The sequence below is a fragment of the Colias philodice genome, chromosome 16 (genome assembly GCF_061535455.1).
Source record: "Colias philodice isolate Cphi_HAF_F1 chromosome 16, ilColPhil1 Martin Lab GWU primary, whole genome shotgun sequence".
In the NCBI taxonomy this organism is placed as follows: Eukaryota; Metazoa; Arthropoda; class Insecta; order Lepidoptera; family Pieridae; genus Colias; species Colias philodice.
The window spans coordinates 10,693,930-10,707,648 of record NC_143101.1 but is presented as its reverse complement, the minus strand read 5'-3'; the positions used below and the strand labels follow the sequence as shown (position 1 = coordinate 10,707,648).

The 13,719-nt window shown below is 34.4% G+C and overlaps 2 protein-coding genes across 2 annotated transcripts; one reads left to right on the top strand and one right to left on the bottom strand.

Annotated features, from left to right (window-relative positions):
• Nucleotides 1–10,853: 10,853 nt before the first annotated feature.
• LOC149481972 (uncharacterized) lies at nucleotides 10,854–12,128 on the bottom strand. Its single transcript, XM_089705159.1, has 2 exons — nucleotides 11,662–12,128; nucleotides 10,854–11,125 (listed from the first exon to the last, which is right to left on the bottom strand). Exons 1-2 carry the CDS (start codon nucleotides 11,941–11,943, stop codon nucleotides 10,898–10,900), a joined length of 510 nt encoding a protein of 169 aa, XP_089561285.1. The 5' UTR covers nucleotides 11,944–12,128; the 3' UTR covers nucleotides 10,854–10,897.
• Nucleotides 12,129–12,503: 375 nt separating this feature from the next.
• On the top strand, nucleotides 12,504–13,719 carry LOC149481971 (uroporphyrinogen-III synthase-like). Its single transcript, XM_089704676.1, has 2 exons — nucleotides 12,504–12,663; nucleotides 12,789–13,719. Exon 2 carries the CDS (start codon nucleotides 12,860–12,862, stop codon nucleotides 13,610–13,612), a length of 753 nt encoding a protein of 250 aa, XP_089560802.1. The 5' UTR covers nucleotides 12,504–12,663; nucleotides 12,789–12,859; the 3' UTR covers nucleotides 13,613–13,719.

Here is a 13,719-nt window from a genome sequence, read left to right as displayed (position 1 = left end):
AAATATAGCAAAGGTATAAAACAAACATTGTTTGGGAATTGTTTCATCGCGGCGAGACCATTAATTTGTTGCAGTCGGACAAGCGTGTTAACAAATTAAAAGACATTTGCTTCGTTTTATGCGCCATTATCAGAATGGAGTGATTTAAGGGGAAATTGCTACGCGAATTTACGACTTTTATTTATTTGTGAAATTGAAATTGTAATGTTTATTCGAGTTTATTCACTCCATTGCGCTAGGTTAAAAAATAAGAGGGCTATGACTTTCCTGTGTATCTTTTACACACTTCGATGTAAAAAGATTGATGAATTATATTTGTAAGATGTTGTACGTCTTCATTGTGAGATATATCAAAATTCAAGGTCCTGCTTAAGAAGCATAATGTTAACATAATATATTATGTAGATTATGAGTAGCTACTACGATGTCTAATGAGTAGCATAATATTTAAATAATGCTACATTGGTGATTCTTGTTAGCGTACTGTGATATTTAAATTAACTTCAATTTGACATAACCCAATTTTTATAAAGAAAGCTCGGTTGCCGTCATCAAAAGTAATCCAATAAATGAAGATATTTTATTCATAAAATTGGTTTAAAGGTTAAATTAAATAAAGGTTAAAGTAATATTACTTCACTAATTTATTAAAAACTCAATAGTCTATTGGAATCTTTAAATTGACGTATTGTAAGTAGTTAATTGAAATGTTTAAGTGTTGTTTCAAAAGCTTGTTTCTATCATTTACGGTTACGGTAATTTAAAAAGGTAGATAATAAAAAATAATAAAAAATAAAAATCGTTTATTTCGAAACAATACATAAATACAAAACAAATTAGACACGACAATCGCCTCAACTAGGAACATTCCTGTGCTAGAGAGTAGAGACGATCGACGCCTTCCTCTCCAGCCGTAGATAACCGATAAATTGTTTACTTAATGGCTCTACCTCAGCTTTTGTTTACATTATTTTACGTAATATTTAATTACTTTTTTATATTGATTTAAAAAAGATTGATGATGAAATCCTATCTTATAAATATTGCACAATTTACCGAAATTAGGTACCTATAGGTATAGTTGATTTGCCAATATTATAATCATTGGAAGGATAATAATTCACTTTATACCCTAATCCCACGTATTCAGATTGATTTAAACATAATAATATATTCAACAATAACGTCCACGATCAAAGCATTCCAAAGCATTAGCTAACGAGTGATCATAAATTCATTAAAATATAAATCATAGCTCATTATAACGCGACCAAATCGCATCACAAATTCGGATTCAAAGCAACAATTGGATATTCATGCATTATTAAACGATCAGCGATTATAATGCCAAAATATGGAGGTCATAGCTCACAGGCGGGGTCGGGGCTGCCGCGGACGATAGCATTCCGCCGGATTGTACTAACGCTCATTTATGATACGTATTAATAGTATCAATTCAACGATATTTGATATTTCAGTTTAACTGATTTTATATGCGCAGGACGGGATAATGCGAATGGTAGTGGCAATGTAACGCATTTCTGCCATGCGTTGTTTGCATGAAGAGTCAAACATTATTCGAACTAAAAATTCAGGAACTTAATTAATTTTAACTGACAAATATTTATCTGTGAGTTAAGTTGTTAAATAATGTAAGTATGTTAAATGTTTCTAAAATAAAAATGCTATCAGACACAGTATCCGCAAATGAGCCCTTAAAATTTTAATTAATGGCAGAGATCATACAATGATAAGAAAATGTGAATTTGGAAAGGAATGGAGATTTGAGTTTCCTGCGACACCTGTGACCTGATTCGAGGAAAAACGCTTCAACTGTATAAACTTAATTTCGAACGATCTTTCTTTCATATTATCGCGAAATAATGGTGAAGAAAAATGTCTATCTGACGTAAGTATAAAAACTGTTCAATTATATACATAATTATGTTATATATCATATTATGTTATATATAAGGTATACCTATTATGTATACACATAATAGGTATACCTTAGAACGATTAAATATTCAGTTTGAAAGAAATACTATTTGCAGGTGACGATTTTTTATAATGAATAGTAGGTATCTAGTAATAAATAAATGCCCTCACACTGTATATTGGATACGCTTAAACAAACTGTGCCTGCAACATAACAAAGAAAAAAAGTTTTCTAAAAACCGCGTACATGGGTACGGGTTATAAAATATCTTATGAAGAGGTGCGGTACAAACCTTTTTTTATAGTTAACAGTAAACATGTCAGCAAAGTGCCTTACTTTAGAGTATAATAAAGACATATATTTTTAGGAGTCTAAATATTGGGCCCGGCGCGGCGACGCGACGGGCTGCCGCTGATGGGGTCACGGATGAATTCTACACATACCCGTGGCCCCGTCGTTGATGCGGCTTGACGGAACACAGTGGGGTTTTGGTCGGTAGGAATCCGACATAACCCACGGCCTTCTTTCCCGGAGGCCGTGGGTATCTATGCAAGATTTCCCCACTTAAAAAAAAAAAAAAGAAAAAAAAGGAGTCTAAATATAATCCACCTTTTTTACAATAATATAAACGAACCCTCCAAACAACCCTAAACATACGCTCACAATACTTTAACAAACAGCGCATCCACAAAGCGTCCAAAGTAATATTAAATATCACAATTCCTTGACAACACTCAGTCAAAAACATTTGTACACAAAACGCTGTCGAATAGATTGGGAGTATGGCGAGCAATGCAAATAGTTGTTGTTTTTATTCGGAGGGTCGCACAGTATTTACATGCAAATGGAGCTCTCCAATGTCCCGAGCCCTCCCACTCTCTTCAACTCATTTCCATCCATCTGAAATATTCACAAAAAGGTTCCATTTCAATTGTCCGGCGATCGGCGATGGCTGCCATACTTTTGTTCAATGCTCAGGTTGGAAATGTTTCCTGGAAAAGGAAAAGCTTTGATGAGTCAAATTTTAATGTATATTTCTCATATTTATGAATACATTATAATCAAAATCCCAAAACTTTATTCATCATTTATCATATTCAAAAAATACCAAATAAAATAAATATCAAAAACCCCGGGTGTTTAATAATAATCAAAGTTCAAAAATGTCGCTCCACAAATAAAAGAACTAAGAAAAGACCAACTATTGTGTTCAAAAATATTTCTTTTACGATGTTTTAATTTTCGTCGCATGTCAGTTTTCATTACTGTAATGTATTTTTGGTTCTGGGGAAATACAAAAATGGCTGAGGTTTGCATCCGAGCGACACTCTCTCTCTTCAGGGGGTACTAGATTCCTTTCCTAATCATTTTCCTAGCATTTACTTTAAACGGAAAGCTCTAGTATCGATTAAAAACTTTCGTAACGTTTATTTTACAAATGCACTATGAAATAACAGTTTCTTTAATAAACTTGAAAGCCTCAATTTATAGTTTAAAAATTGTAAAGTTTGTAAATCCCCACAATTCAGAGAATGTGAAATATATAGCAGCATAATATAATCTGGCATCACGGCGCCCAGTTGCAGCTCAATTATTATATTTATTGTTGCAAATGATTCTTGAATTATACCAACACTGTATTGTAATATTAACAAAGTGTAAAAATGTAAATACTTCACAATGAATAAATTACAGTTTACTTTAATTAGCGGTATAGTTACAGGAATATGGTTGGATAAAAATAATACAATTTGCTTGTGAAAACACAGCGCCGCAAATTCATGAACATATTTTAACGAGGCTTGTTTAACCAACGGTATCAAAACACGGCTCGTGTAAAATAGAGCATTGCTAATGTTATAATATAACATTTAAATTGCGGTTAGTTATTGGAAGTTTTCTCATCAATGTTCGTTTTGAACTCTGAATTTACAACCTGGGGTTCTGTTTTGGGTGAATTTGGTAAATAGCTGAACAAATTAGCAAAACCTAACTGATTTGAAAACTTTTTAAAATATCATATTATGCTTTGCATAACTTTGCATGCATGCGTTCATAAATTTTGACGTACGGATAGACAACAAATTGAAATAATATATTTGGTATCTACTATTTTTCCTCCAAAACACTACCACGTCAACAAATCTGCAAAAAAAATACACTCATTGTTTCAATTGTTTTATACCAATTTTCATGAATTTTAAACGAGAAAAAATTGTTCATAACGTAACCTAAAAACGTAACGTGTGCTAAGTGCAAAACTGTGTTCTAATTGCTAATCATGTGCCATACGTCACAAGCGTTGAAAGAAATGTGTCAGGTAAGTACGTAACCTACCTTATCAGGACCTACATTTCAACTCGGCACCTTAACAGAAAAGTCTGTTTGTAATACTGAATTCCAAAAAAACAGCTTTTTACTTAATGTTAAATATGGATTTATACACGGTACAAGTAACAAAATATTTTTTAAATTTTTGTCTGTTTATTAAGGCTAATCTTAGCAATAGCTGGACCGATTTTGACGGGATTTTAATATGTAGATAGTTGATATAATACGTAACATAAACCATTATTCCACACAGATCGGGTCGCGGACAGTCAGTCAGTTTTATTATATACCTAGAATTAAAAAAAAAATTAGCCACTACCAAACAATGTACCACCAATACCCCATTCGGCACAATAACGCGCGATCGCAATCAAACGTTGAATAATACCGATTGCATAATACCGTAGCAGCTGTTCACAATATGAGATATAACAATGAGGCTCATCAGATTCCTTGGACCACGCATCAATGGGCCGCGAGTCACGCCACCTAGCGGACAATAGCAGCATTTCATTAAAACGACTAATCGGCTGCTTCGTAAGGTTTTATGAGCCTGAATATTATATCACTTTTGTTGGTAACAAAACGAATCCGGATTTTGATTTTTTATCATTTAAGCCTGTAATTTAGAAGATTTATAAATGTATCTAATTGATAAAAACATATTATATAATATATTCACAACTGAAATGATGAAATTGGCTTGGTTTTCTATCTGGATAGATAGCAAAAATATGAGGCATTTTTCTTAAATCGTCTTAATATGTAGGTACATATTAATTTTCTAAATATTTCATGTTAATATTATTATGTGTTAATATCAGTTCCATTATTGTTGATGATATATAATTGAATAGCATTATGACTAACAATGACACTAATATTTTCATCTGCTTTAAAAAAGTGATTTCCCATATAAATCTGTAATACCTTGCAAAAAATATCAATAATATAAAAGTAAATTACAAACTAGATTTATCTTTTAATTAAATATAACACATGCTCTTTTGCAAAATTCGACGTCGCATTGTACGAGCCGGAGTCACTTGTGATGCATAGAATATCTACCTACAGAGTACAGCCCCACATTAATTAAAGCATGGCCGATATAAAGCGCATATTAATTTTATAAAGCGTATATTAATATAATCAGCCGACCTATTTTCCCGCGCACAGCCGAAAGCTCTCCTATAAAATATTTCGTAATAAATTGAATTATTTATTTAGTTGAATTCGCAAGGTATGAATACGCTTTAATTATGATTAAATGCATGTATATTATATTCGTATTCCTTTTATCTCATTATTAATACGTTTAAAGCATTGAAACATGGCCGGCTCTAATGACCTAAAGTTTTTATGAATGGTGATTATAAAACTCAGATTCAGCGCTCGATCACGAACGGATCTAGATTTTCTTGAAAAAGAAGATTAAGTTTAAGAAGCTAATCTAAAATGTAATTCATATTTATATAAAACATTGATGCAATATTACTATAATTTACTGCGAGGAAGATAGAGTTTAAGAGATAGAGTATTAGTTCGAGCTAGTTGATTAGTAATAAAAATATAGTCTCTATATCATTATTTTTTTTATCTTTTGAATATGTTTCAATGGACAGAAAATTAATTCTTGTTTCAGAATTCAACTATCATTACTATATTATGATACTATATTATAATTTTGGAAGATAATAATAACGATATATTATAAACACATTTTTTATATATCTCAAATTAAAACAAGGCATTTTGTAACTGAAATAAACGTGGAATATATTACAGTGTAACATGAAACATGTAACAGCACGTGTTATCGTGCTGCAATACAAGAACCACCCGAGTCTCTGCTAGAATTTAAAATAAATTTCACAGAAATTGCACGGAGCTGAGTTACGGAACTTTCCTGTTTCTCAATAAACAATTTATCTTAAGAGCTTCGTGAAAAGATTCTGTTTTTGTAAAAAAAGTAACGAGGAAACGAACTTTTACATTTTTTAGTAGCGCTACAGCAATAAGTGTTTGCAGGTGAACTGAAATGAAACTAAAAACTAAATATTGAACCTCGCCTCGCGTTTGATGCAAAAAAGTTATTTAAAACGTTACGCTTTGTAACATAATGTTCAACTTTGTATTTCGTTGCCTACTCGCTTTTGTGTTGCAATCGCATTTTAAACTCAGATGAATTCTCTTTCGATTCAGAAATAGGTCTATTTTTTATCCCGAATATCGATTGGCTCGGATGCAACGTGACGGATCAAACTGGGATTTGAGCGGCAATTTTTCCTGCTTGTGAAACAATTTTCAACACTGCGCCTTTGTGGTTTTTACTAAAAAAAATATGCGTCGGCCATGTTCGCACAACGGCACGACAGCTTTACAAAAGATCAATATCAAAACGGTTCTAACGATTTTCCATACCTTTTTTTTTTTTTTTTTTTTTTTATAGTGGGGAAATCTTCCAAAGATACCCACGGCCCCCGGGGAAGGAGCCGTGGGTTATGTCGGATTCTTACCGACTAAAACCCCACTGTGTTCCGTCGAGCCGCTTTAATGATGGGGCCGCGGGTATTTGTTAGAATTCTTCCGCGACCCCCTCGGCGGCAGCCCATCTCCAGGCCAGGCGCAAGCCAAGAACAGGGAAGGTGGTTTGCCTGCTCTTCCCTCCCGTTGGCGGCATGAGCGGAACACGTCTCAAGTCGCCTCACCGCACCGGACGATGGATTACATTCCCCGTTCCACCGCCCGGAACGATTTTCCATACCTACTGGACAGATTGGGACTTCTTTAAATTTTATAATTAGTTCTTCATAACTTAATCTGCAAGTCTTATTAATACAATAGTTTCCATTAAAGTAGACGTTGCTAAAATGCATAATATAAAAACGAAATAAAAATGAATAACGGACTTAAATTCTAATGCAGTAAAAAAAGATGCTAAGAAGTAATAGCACTCTTAATAATGGGCACAAAATGGATAAAAATCAATTCCTTGTTCCCCAAATAGCTTCGGACCCTAAAGTCATCAAAACTAAGGACAACGAAATGCCTATAACGCAATTCTGAAGTTACTCCTAAAATCCTTTGAAGTCGCGATGTGCCGATAAAGTCTCAAAGTGAATATATTTACAACGGCTCAGCGGAGACGAATCGGGAATTCGTCCCGACTCGATTTAATTTACGTCAAGCGAAGAGTTTAGTGAGTCGTTTTGTTTTTGCGTTAAAGTTGCCGTAAGTATTCGTGCTAAGAATATTCTAGGCTCGCTTTCTGCCTGTGTAACTAACGGCTGTTACACAAACTTAACCCGTACGTGCCTATACGTTCACTTTTGTATTACACATTTTGTACATAAAGCGTTGAAGACTAGGTACATTTAAATAACATCAACATACCTACGATTTTGTAGGATCCAAAATCCCTTTCAGTACCTACTTATAGTTAAATAGCGCCCCGTATTTACCTTATTTGTAATTAAAATACCGTTCTAAAGGCTGTGTACATAAAAAGCAGAGTAAAGTTCAAGAGAACTTTGTATTAAGTATTGTGAGCTTTTACTTGCTTGTACCGCTCGTGTAAATTCATTTTAATGAAAATTCTGCTCCTTAAAACAACTTTTACACCGTATACTAATTACGCTTTACTTTAGAACTAATTGTAGCCCGCAACTTTTTATGTATTTTTTATATATTTTAATACTCTTTTCATTCTCTTATGCCTTTGTTTTATACATATGAAATTATACATTTTAGTGGGCTTTTATTGCTGGAATGTGATATCAATATTTTGCGATCATATCTAGGTATTATTCTAAGAGAATTTGTAGACTGTTTAGTGTTTAATATTACAAGACTGTTATATACCAACATTCATTTTGCAAAGTTGGAGCAGTTTTTAAATATTAATATGAATCTCGACTCACAAAGTACTGAAGTATGAGATGAAATATGTAAATTGAAAATACGTAAGTTGTACCTACGGCACATGTTGTCGGTATGCATTACGACATTCCGCCCTATAATTGTGTTGAGAAATATTCCTCATGCGAACGCAAAAACATCGTTGGAAGCTTGGAACCTTATTTCCGCGTTTTTCCTACATTTCTCAACAAATTATGGCTATTTCAATAGTTTTATTATGAAGTGTACCGCCTTAAAGCCTTCATGTTCATTGCGTTGGAAATGGAAAATATAGGCTTAATATGACTGGCATTCACATGTGTGAAACGCTAAATTAACTGCATCTACTACTTAGGTGAATCTTTAAATAGAAATCAGATAATGTTAAAAGGCTTTACTTCATGTCCTCAATATTGAAACATAGCCATACACAACTTTTGCGTTCACAATAATCAACCGGCAATATCAACCTTAAATACAATGCAGAGCAAATCATAACTCACATGAACGCTTATACACTTACATATTTCAACCATTATCGTAAAGTTTCTAACATAAAGATACACGAGCATATAATGTAAGAGTTCTGAGTTCATGGTTTGTGAAACAATCGCGAGAGAAGTCAGACGGCATTGCGTTGTTTAAACTTTGTTTCATACATTTGCCAACTTTGCCGAGCCGAGCCAAAGTTCGGCAGCCATTCTTAGATGTAACTTACTTAGCCTGAATGAATTATTACACTCGAATGCCGCTAATGGAGGCTTATCTCGAGTTCAGTTGAACATGACGGAATATTTAATGCGGTGATTAGTGCATTTCGCATTGACTGTTTTGAAGTCAAATATTTATTTCAGTCGGAGAAAGGAAATCGCAATATTACACAACAATTGAGGTGCCCCAACGAGTTCAGCACAGAAGAAATTGCTAACTTTATAGTTGTTCTTTCAAAATGGAAGTTTATACATCGTTTCCATTGTTTCAGCCTTTGAGAAGTTTTTAGTGAATCGCAATTGCTTTTGTGTTTAAAAAATTGTAATTTATAAATTTAATAATTGTGCCTCGATACTAAGCTAACAGTAGGTAGTATTTTTCATATATATGTATGTGTAGTGATCCCATTGATAATAATATTAACATGAAAGTGCTGCCATTTGCCAATAAACCTTGCAAAATTTATGTGCAAATAAATTACTGTAGCTTTCATTCATTTCACATTGTAATACATTAAGCTCATAAATAAAAACATAAACGGAAATGAAAGAAATATGAAATCTGACATGCACATGAGATACATTCACCTCGAGCCATTTAATGAACTTTTACACGCGTTTCTTGCTTGAGGCTTTTAATACAAGCAGAGGTTTTATGGAACGGAATATTTTTGTATAACATTTATGCTTTTCAGAATATTAAACTAGCTGAATAGCTGTAACTTTGTATTTGAAGCTTTGTATTTGCAATTTTTTATTCGAGCTTCTAATCCGAAGATTTGCGAATAGGGTCAGAGCACAAAGTACCTAACTTTAAGAGATAAGTACTAGCTTATTATTAAGATTTTGATTTCTTGAAGACTTTAGTCTTCTTGAAAAGTATTTTACGTTAGCTTTTCTTATTACAAACTAGCTTCCGCCCGCGACTCCGTCCGCGCGGATGTCGGTCTTCGCGTGGATGGTTTATTTCTCCATTTTGAGTAACTCTGACAATGACATCTTATAAATATCTATTGGACCCAAATACGGCTAGGCCTATAATAATACGCAACGTGTGTTCGCGGTTCTACAGAACAACGTCTATGGATAAAACTGAAAAATTAAGACTAATTTTTTTCTACGTATTTTTCCAGGATAAAAAGTATCCTATTTTACGCCCAGGATAATAAGGTATAATTATACCAAGTTTCATCGAAATCGAACCGGTAGTTTTCACGTGATGTCTTCACATACCTACAGACAGACAGACAGACAGACAGACAAAAATTTTTTTAATCACATATTTGGGTTTGGTATCGATCCAGTAACACCCCCTGCTATTTATTTCTTCAATATTTTTAATGTACAGAATTGACCCTTCTACAGATTTATTATATGTATAGATACAAGGGCTTAATTTATATTATAATTCTTCATTTACGTAAACAAAATAACAACCATATTATTTAGAAATCTTAGTAGCTCTTACATCATAGTTATTCAATTTTACCGTCAATTGAATCTCACTTTATATTTACAAGTAGGTAGGTACATATAATGCCGTCTGACTCGTTTTAAATCGAATAAAAATACTCCTCGGCAGTCGGCAGTCGCAACTGGTATTTGCCTTTCAATATACCTCAAGCGGATGCCGTGTGACATATTTTGCGCAAATCTTGGAATATTGAATAGTTCCGAGGTGTCGTGTCCGCTATCTCTGCGAATATATTCCATTTTCGCTCAAAGGAAATCCGCGAAAAATCCATTTCTGTCAGCTTCGTGTATAATCAATCTCGCACTTGCACTCAAATCTCTAGAATGTATTAAATTTATAGAAACTTTATCATTTTTAGATGGGATAAAAAATACGACAAGAAAATGCATTGGTTTTTGAACAATAGAGTTTTGCAATGAGTCATCTCATCAATTTAGTTTTTATTTTCATAATATTTAACAATAATTAGTCTCAGATAAAAAAATAAAACGAAAAATAATCTACAATACACATTTATTAAACAAAAACACATTACAAACATTAAGTCTACACTTCGATCGTCTGGTTCGTTATATAGTTGATGTCGTCGATGTCCTTATCGTAGTAGCAGTGCGGCTTGGCGGGCGAGAGGCGTCGGTGTCGCAGCATGAGGTATAGCAGCAGGTTGTACTCTGACGTGGCGTTCTGCACCGTGCGTAAGGTAGCCTCTACCTGCTCCTGCCGAGCGTCCCATACGCGGAGCCGCTCTACGCAATCTTTTAAGTATACGTTCAACTGGAATATAAAGCGTCTGCGTCAGACCATGTTTGTAATGCAACTAAAATGTAAACTTTATTTAATTAACTCGATATAATTAAAGCAATTAAAAGCTCCAATAACAAAAATGTTGTGTGGTTTTATGAAACCACGGTAAAAGTGAAACTGTTCGAACGGTTCCGAACACTGCTTTGTGTAGCGCATGTCGCGTGTCGGTCGGCTGCCGAGTAGGTATACCTACTCGGCAGCCGCGATACACGCGACATGCGCTACACATACCAAAAAGTTTGAGACGATGTAATAAAAGTTTCACTTTAATAAATACATAAATATAAATTATTATGGTCTTATCGGATCTATAATTGGAATACGAAATATCGGAATCGGGAAAGTTCTATAATATGGCACATAATATTGTCTTGCATATAGCCAGCAAAATTTTCAATATTTTAAACCCTTCATGAACTTTACATTAATTATAAATTTGTTTTAAATAAATCAAATCGACCAGTAGTTCCTGTATTAATGGATTCATTAATTAATAGACTACATACCTTTAATATCCGTCTTTCCATTAGTTTTCTTTGTATCCAATCACATAAATGTGTTACAAACGCCAACAGAATAAGTAACACTGTAAAAAATATATCAAGAGGTGGAAAGTCTAGCGAGAACCAATTATAAAATTCCGGTGACACCAGCTGCCGAGTTATCGGCACCGGTTCTATAATGAGCTCCTTCGAGCCAAAATCTGGAACATAATACTGAGCTGGTAGGAGCAACAGCGTCACCAGCGCCGTCACCAGAAGGCCGCTGGAGCACCCGTTCAACGGCATCGAAAGCCAGCCCCGCCAGACTCTTCACATCGCTATCCCCATAAACCAATAAATACATAAATAACACACATAAAATAGATTCACGGTATGTGACAATTTGTCAAATGAATTGTTTCCTTTTTTCTGGACGTCATTTAGACAAAATCATTTTGAAATACTTTTTAAATGTACACTTAGATAGCATCAAATAGAGTTCAAATAATACTTTTATTACTCACTAGCTTTCCACCCGCGGCATCACCCGCGCAGTCAAAGAAAAACCCGCATAGTTCCCCTTCCCGTGGCATTTCCGGGATAAAACCTATCCTATGTCCTTTCTCGGGTATCAAAATATGACTATACCAAATTTCATGCAAATTGGTTCAGTAGTTAAGTCGTGATTGAGTAACAGACAGACAGCGTATATGCATGCACCTTGGTTACTTTGAATGTATAATTTTTCTATAACGAGTATCCAATTTTTGATCTGACATGTCTATGGACGTATTTCATTGTCAAAATGAATTGACAATGTCATGTGTGACAACTGACAACAATCAAGTATCAAGTATCAACATCTGTGATGTGATCTGAATTCTGAATGTTGTCATTACGAACAAGGAAGAAATGGTAAAAACGACAAACAGGCTATTAACAATTCATTAATAAACGAGAGGACAAATTAAAAAGTACTATTTTGTAATAAAATGACTTTATTCTTAAACATAACGTAAACTTCACGTAAGTTTTCCACACATATTGTTTGATAAAAATCAGTCTAAAGCACTAATGTAAAAAAGAAGTTTTCCATCTCATTAAGAATTCAATGCCTTACATATTTCTCTCCATGTTTCCTGCACTTTCAGGGTCAGCCTTGTTATGTAGCAAACAACAAAGCAAAGAGCAAACGATTAATGATACGGAAAACATTGAAACTATGAAGAAAGTCGTTCTATTTAAAAGTTTGTCAGAGGACTATCAGAAAGCGTTCAGTGAACATAACTATGAAGCCATATTCGTCGAGCCGTTGGAATTTGTGTACATAAACCTGCAGGAACTAAGTGAAAAACTGCAGCAAAACGATTACGATGGCATTATATTGACGAGCCCGCGAGCAATCGAAGCTGTATCCAAATGTTGGTCACCTTCGAAGTTCGTGATATGGAATTCAAAACGGGTATACACTGTAGGTGAAGCGAGCAGTCGGAAAATCAAACAGATGCTGGGGCTGGACGCACTCGGCGAAACATCGGGCAGTGCAGAAAACTTGGCAAAAGTGATGAGTGCAGAAAATGCAGCATCAAGTAAGTTTCTGTACCCCTGTGGCAACTTGCGTTCTGAAATTCTACCAAATGTATTACAAGAAGCGGGTATCTCAGTTGATGCACTAACTGTGTATGAAACAAAAGAGAATGAACATTTAAGAGAAAGTCTGATTGATCTAAACAACAACATCAACCCGTGTTGCATGGTGTTCTTCAGTCCCTCTGGGTGTGAGTACATCTACAGACAACTGCAGACATTCAGCAACAAGCTCTCTGTATTGCCACACTTTGCAATTGGAAACTCAACGGCACACAAGATAGAGAACTTAGGAGTAGAAATAGCAGGTGTAGCGGCCAAACCCAAAGCGGAGAGTGTGCTTGAGTCTGTGCAGCATTACTTTAGAACATTAGAAGCTTGTAGTTAATGGTACAAATATTATATCTATGGTGTTGGTTTTGTATATAATTTTATGGACTGTTATTATTTTTACTCGAATATAAATTTATTAAAGTTTTGTAAATAAAAGACTAA